The 7,116-nt window shown below is 33.9% G+C and overlaps 1 protein-coding gene across 3 annotated transcripts in view; it reads left to right on the forward strand.

Annotated features, from left to right (window-relative positions):
* l(2)37Cd (general transcription factor IIIC subunit l(2)37Cd) overlaps positions 1 to 5,365 on the forward strand; it is a 57,248-nt gene extending 51,883 nt beyond the window's left edge. Inside the window, exons 7-8 of one of the 3 annotated variants that reach the window (XM_018514032.1) lie at positions 4,921 to 5,104; positions 5,174 to 5,363. In XM_018514032.1, the coding sequence (XP_018369534.1) occupies positions 4,921 to 5,104; positions 5,174 to 5,325 (336 nt within the window). In that variant the 3' untranslated portion in view covers positions 5,326 to 5,363. Of the gene's footprint in view, positions 1 to 4,920; positions 5,105 to 5,173 lie in introns of all 3 variants that reach the window. The other 2 variants (XM_018514033.1, XM_018514034.1) reach the window with 2 other exon arrangements.
* Positions 5,366 to 7,116: the final 1,751 nt, after the last annotated feature.

The raw sequence follows: 7,116 nt of genomic DNA on the forward strand, positions 1-7,116 counted from the left end.
ATGTACGAAAATGGCTAGATGACTGGTTTGGCTCAAAAGAGCAACAATTTTTTTGGCGTGGCATCCACAAATTGTCAGACAGGTGGGAAAAATGTATATTTTGGTCAGACGAAGAAGCAGTTAAAAACGCGGATTAATGAACATATGAGAGATATTAAGATTAGTGGTTCTCCTTCGGGGTTGTATCTGAACATAGAATTTCGACATGATTTTGATTGGCGAAATGTTAGGATTTCAGACAATGAACATTCGTATGTGGCTAGAACGGTGTCGAAAATGATATATATTAAAAAACAAAAGAATAGGTTTAATAAACAAAGTGACACTGAGCTGTTGTCTGACATGTATCTCCCGATTCTTGATCGCCTTTCCCCCACTTAGTGGTTCTAACACAGAATATATTATATATGAAACACGATACCAACAACGATTATTATTATAAATCTTGACGGAGAATGTTATTCTCACTGCTAAAAATAACAGAAGGCTTTATACAATGTAAGAATATAGCAGATGGGAGGAATTAGGTAAGCAAATTTGAGAATTTAATACGATAAGTTAGGAAATAATTAATTTGTATAATCACTTCATAATTACAACCTCATATAATTGGTTTGTCGATGTAAGAGAGTATACGGTTATGGATCCATAAAGGAATCCTCGGATCTGCTATGTTTCACATAATGCAGCGTAATCTTTGATGCAATAACATAATTGTGACAACATTGAGAAGAACAATTATAGTATTGAAGAACATAATTAATGGGATTATGAGAAGAACATCTTTCAGGGTTCGAAAAAACCCGGGTTTTTCGTTAAAAACCCAGCCCAGCCGTGTTTTATGGGGTTTTATCGGGATTCTTTTGGGTTTTTTCGTGTTTTATTGGGTTTTATCGGATTATTCGGTTTTTCAAGTTTCACTTTTGTTTTTAAAATGTAAGAACTAAGTCATATTTTAAAAAGAAATTGATTTTGCAATTAATATTTGTAGGATAACGTTTGATACAGAGAGAATCTTATAGCGATTTCGGCTGGGATACACTAGTGTACACTGGTGCATGTTAAGTCTGTGTCACACTTTTCAAAAATATTTAACACTGAAACAAAGCGAACATTTCAAGACTCTTCAAGACTTTAATCAACTCTAGTATAGATCGGTAACGAGGTTCGGTTGACAAAACATACATTGTTGCGGTGAATTAACAGTATAATAAAACGGTTTTAACATGCATCAGTGGCACTAAATGATGAAAAATTATGGAAAAAAATTGGAGGAATCAACAAAACTTCCAGAAGGATTCTGCAATTTCTTTTCCAATCTTTTGTCTGTCCCTGCTTCTTCAGTTTCTATTGAGTGATTCTTTTCAACATTCGGACTCGTGTGGAGCAAACTACGAAACAGGCTGGGAATCGAGAAAGCGACAAAACTTGTTAAAGTTTATCGTTATTTGCGTTCCATTGATAACAACTCACTAATTATCGATTGGTCTTAATTTAAATTACAGTGTCGTTATTTGTAACTTTTGAGTTTGAGTGAAATAAAAATATATAAATATAATAATTTTGAATAGATATTACAGTACTCTTTCTTTTCTCCGACAATTAATTTTTGTTATTATGTGTACAACTTTGCTTCCGCCGTTTTCCTATAGATGGCTTTAGCGGTAAGTGGTGGTCGAAATAAATAGATCATAGACGTCATGCAATAAACTTGGGCATCTGTCAACATAACTCCATAGAAACATTAGTCGATTTGTGTCTGCATCATAAAGTTATTCTCGATTGAAAATGTCAGTTTACGAACCAAATTCTCGTCATTTGCGGGAGGTTTTAATTTTCTGCTTCAGTATGAAGAAATCTGCGGCTAAGGCTCATCGAATGCTCTCAAATACTTAGGGTGAGGCCGCTATTAGTGAAAGAACGTGTCGTGAGTGGTTTGAACGCTTCAAGAACAGTGATTTTGACGTCGAAGACCGGCATAGCGGTGGAAGAGAGAAGGTTTTCGAAGATGCAGAATTGAAGGCATTACTTGAACAAGACTCGTTTCAAAATCAAGAAGAATTGGCACGATCATTGAGAGTGACTCAACAAACCATTTCAAAACGCCTCAAAGCCATGGGAATAATTCAGAAGCAAGGAAATTGGGTGCCGTACGAATTGAAGCCGAGAGATGTTGAACGGCGTTTGTTTGCTTGTGAACAGCTGCTTGAAAGGCAAAGACGGAAGGGATTTTTGCATCGCATTGTGACTGGGAACGAAAAATGGGTTCATTACGATAACCCCAAGCGCAGAAAATCATGGGGAGTTCCCGGCCATGCTTCCACGTCGACGGCCAAACCGAATATTCACGGCTCCAAGGTCATGTTCTATATTTGGTGGGACCAGCTCGGCGTAATGTATTATGAGCTGTTAAAACCGACTGAAACAATCACAGGCGATCGGTATCGAACGCAATTGATGTGTTTGAGCCGAGCATTGAAAGGCAAACGGCCGCAATACAACGAGAGACACGATAAAGATGATTTTGCAGCATGACAATGCTCGACCCCATGTTGCGAAAGTGGTCAAGACATACTTGGAAACGTTGAAATGGGAAGTCCTACCCCACCCGCCGTATTCTCCAGATGTTGCTCCCTCTGACTATCACTTGTTTCGATCAATGGCACACGGCCTGGCTGACCAGCACTTCCGGTCTTATGAAGAAGTAAAAAATTGGTTCGATTCGTGGATCGCCTCAAAAGATGACCAGTTTTTTCGACGCGGGATTCGTACGCTGCCCGAAAGATGGGAGAAAGTAGTGGCCAGCGATGGACAATACTTTGAATCATAAATGTATAACCAATTTTTTACAATAAAGCCTCGAATTTCGGAAAAAACGGCGGAAGCAAAGTTGTACATCTAATACATAAAATTTTGTGGAATTTAACTTGGCGCCAGTTTTTGTTAATATCAAATATTTTATACGAATGATATATATCATTAGAGTTAAGTAAATAAAAAGATAGTACCACTTGGGTTTTACTTTTTATTTTAATGGAATTTACCTTGATTAAAAATGTAGCATCTGGATTTTTATTTTTCTTTTAGTATATTAGTTTTTTTTTCGGAGTTTTTAACAGAAAATTAAAGTTGTCATTACTTGGATTGGAATAAGAAGGCCTTCAATAAGAATATCTTTGAAGAATAACTAAAAATTATTATTATTTGGGTGGTACACTTGGGTTTTATTCAAAAAGCAAGTATATTTTTAGCGCCTTTTTTACAAAGGTAAGTTTGTTTGTTACCGTATTTGCTCATGCCGATGAAAATAGTTGCTAAAATATATTATTATATATTTTTATGCTTATAAGAAAATGCAGTACAATGTTGCTAAAAATTTCTGAAAAATTTCTTAGAGCTCTATGAAAAAAAATAAACAATTTTTGTGTCTTGCTATTTTTCTGTAAAGTTGATAGTATTTGAATAAAAAAATTATTGAAGATCAATATTCGGAAATTTTTAGTAATTAATACCTTGTTAACTATTGCGAAAATTGCAAAATGGCAGAGGACTTTTCGACTCAGTTTAGTCCATTCTACCGCTATGCAAGAGTTTTATCGTTAACTATCAAACTCTGTATAATATACCGCTTTTATATACAGGGTATCCTAAAATCAATGATAAATATTTTAAAAACAAATTCGTAATAATATTTTAAAACAGAGAGTCTAATACGAAAATACCGAGGTATAGTTTTCAAACAGAAAAGTTCAACAATTATGAATGATAGGACTCGAACATTCAAATGTGGCCACATCATTGTGAAAGTACTGAAGCTTGTTATTATCGTAGGAATAAAATTCGAAGAACCTTCGTACTGACTATCTTATCACCCCTAAGCGTGCAAAATTTTAGTCCTGCTACAATTTGTAATTTTTTAACTTTTCTTATTTGAAAATTATCTTAGCCTCGACACTTTTGTATTAGACGACTTAAAATATAAAGAATATTTTTCTTTTTTAAATATTTATCGTCGGCTGTTTTCTCCTCTTATCTGAAATTACGTCTAAAATCTTATGTCCGTAATTCTATAGGTCTGTTTTCTGTGACGGGACTAGTGTATGTACACTTTTAGAACTTGAAGTAAAAAAGGTATGTGTCTGATATTTGTCGAAAGCGAGAAAGAGAATTCTAGTGCAGTATAGTGAAGGGGAACAGAAAACAAACCGTTGAAATCGCTGTGAGATCTCGGACTGAAAAAAAATTAACAAATCACATTTGAACAATTCGACCAATTGATCAGTGCGATATTAATTTTTTCTCCATCCAAGATCTCGGAGTGATGTTCTAGAACTTCTAGTTCGAATACAACCTTCATTCTCAAATAATCTAAATTCTAAAACATTTCTGGAAAATTTGAAATATAGCAATATAATATAGTATAGGACTGTATATGTGTGATAACACAAACTATAGAAATCAAAGCCTTAAACGGTCTAGCTGGATTTTAATGCTTGTATAAATTTTTCTTATGTAAATTTATATACTACGTATGTAGTCCCCAGAAACGCGCGCCGAAATAATTTTTCGGTTTTGAAACGCTAACTCTACTAAACTACCACAGTAATATCACGAGTTAAATTGACTAGTAATTTTACAAATTTTTGATGCTTATTCGCATCTTCGAAACGATCTTAATAATGTTGAATGACATATTAAAATCTGTAAATAATTAATTCTTATTACGAAAAATATTACCTCGGCCGGGAGTCGAACCCAGATCTCTTGCATTCTATGCGAGCGTCCTAAGCCTTTAGACTACCGAGGCTTTAGTGATATTCTTCGCAATAATTTAAAATAAAGCTTTGAAATTAATCTAATTCGATCTGTTATCGATCCCGAACATTATTATAAACTATTTTTCTCTTTTTTCGTTATTAGTATTGCGACGTCTTAGTAGCAGAAATACAGGAAATGTTGGCAAAGCTCCCTGATCCTTTACCAGGTGTAAGATGTCATGAAAAGAGAGGATGGCTGCCAACTGATTTTGACGTACAGTGTAGAGAAATTTTAAATAAACAAGTACGAGCTGTTTTGAGAAAAAGGATGAATATTCCTGAGGATCGTAAGTATCAATGTCAGTAAGTTAAAGACAAATTTATTGATAATAACAGAACTTACATTTTTATTACAGATCCAACATCGCTTCCACGAAAACGGAAATATGGCATTAAATTAAAATATAATAAAATGATTAATAAAAAAACAAAAAAAAATACAACAAATTCTACAGAAATTCAGGCTAATATTACGTTTATTTCGAAATTAACAACTGAACATGATTAATAATGAAAGTTGTAAAGCTTGAATTTAAGCAATCGAAGTGTTATGATTATGTAAAAAAAATTTCTGAAATCGTGTGCTCCTTTAAAAATATTAAAATATAAACAAAACAATTCTTTGTCTGAAAGGCATATACCTCTAACACCAGATAGCAGTAGCGATTATTTCAAATCCTTTATTAAACACATGGAATCAAAAATAAACGTTTCGGTCCCAACCGGACCATCTTCAGTATTAACAGTATTATTATAATTAATTAGAATGATCTTATCATACGCAACATAATTATACAATTTAGATAAGCCGTCAATCTTACTTAAAAATAACTTCTGGTCATATAATTTTAGCATCTGTCATTACATAAAAAAATTTGTTTTTCTCTCTTTTCTTCTAAAAACGGAAGTCATGAATTTCTTCCGTCACTTATGCTTCACATTTTGCTAATCTCCTTTATCACATCAAAAAATCCTTGCTGCATCACACAGAGTTACCAGATTCTATCAAATTTTTTAAATCTTTAATATTCAAAAAAACTAGAATTTATTTTAATTATTTTCTTATCACATACCTGTGCGATTATGTTAATTTAACGTTACCAGTCATTTCTTTCTTAATACATCGCAGCTCAGCATAAATTCAATGATAGAACACAAACTTCCTGATTCTAGTAATAACACTATTATTAATACAAAGAAACAATTAAGACTGTTATATCTTAAAACGCACCTATGTTCCACTATCTTATAATCCAGTCCATAACGTCAACGCGGATAACTTTCAGTATCTTACAAATTGTGGTGACAAACTAACATCTCAACGTATATCTCCAACTTATATAAATCGTAAACAAGTGGAGAGGGAAGCCGTTATATTTAAGAGATATTTAACAAAGGAAAATATGATTCTGGAAATTTCTCTGTGTCTGTCTGCTTGTTCATGCCGTTAATCTGTCTTTTAATACAAATCATCTCTGATGTGAGTCTTTTATGAAAGAATAGCTCTGTGTCAAGTATTTGAATATTTTCCCAATCTAAATTATATCCTAATTTCACTTGGTGATCCGAAACAACTGAACGAGTATCCTTTGTTTTCTTAATATCAGCTTTATGTTCCTTTATCCTAGTACCTAATTTCCTTTTTGTCTGACCTACATATGTTGAATCACAATTTGTGCAATTAATCTTGTACACCACCCGAGAACTTTCCATTTTTTCCAGTTTGTCTTTACCTAATTTAATAACTGAAGTTAAGGTGTTAATCGGTTTATATGCTACCTTATAATTATTTTTGTCTGCAGTGTGCTTAAATTTTTCAGAAACGTTCTGTATGTAAGGTATACAGGGTGATCCAAAAGTATGGAAACGGCCAAATAACTGTGGAGTCGGCTATTTTTAAAGATATCGAAATGGGACTAACGGCATTCGAAAGAGAATCGTTTGTACCCGTTTGTACCTCAAAGGGTTCGGAGATATATAGGGGTTGCGCAAAAATTGAAAAGCGCTGTATCTTCGAACCCTTTGAGGTACAAACGAAAGTAAGAAAGGTACAAACGGGTACAAAATATTCTCTCTCGAATGCCGTTGGTCCCATTTCGATATCTTGAAAATTGGCCGACTTCCCCTCTTGGCGTATTTCTGAAATTTTGAAAACGCTGTATCTCCGAGCCCTTTGAGGTACAAACAAAAGTAAGGGCGATACAAACGGGTACAAACGATTCTCTTTCGAATGCCGTTGGTCCCATTTCGATATCTTAAAAATTGGCGAATTTCGCTATATAGAGGTTGCGCAAAAATT

Source organism: Trachymyrmex cornetzi, unplaced genomic scaffold (assembly GCF_001594075.2).
Source record: "Trachymyrmex cornetzi isolate Tcor2-1 unplaced genomic scaffold, Tcor1.1 scaffold485, whole genome shotgun sequence".
In the NCBI taxonomy this organism is placed as follows: domain Eukaryota; kingdom Metazoa; phylum Arthropoda; class Insecta; order Hymenoptera; family Formicidae; genus Trachymyrmex; species Trachymyrmex cornetzi.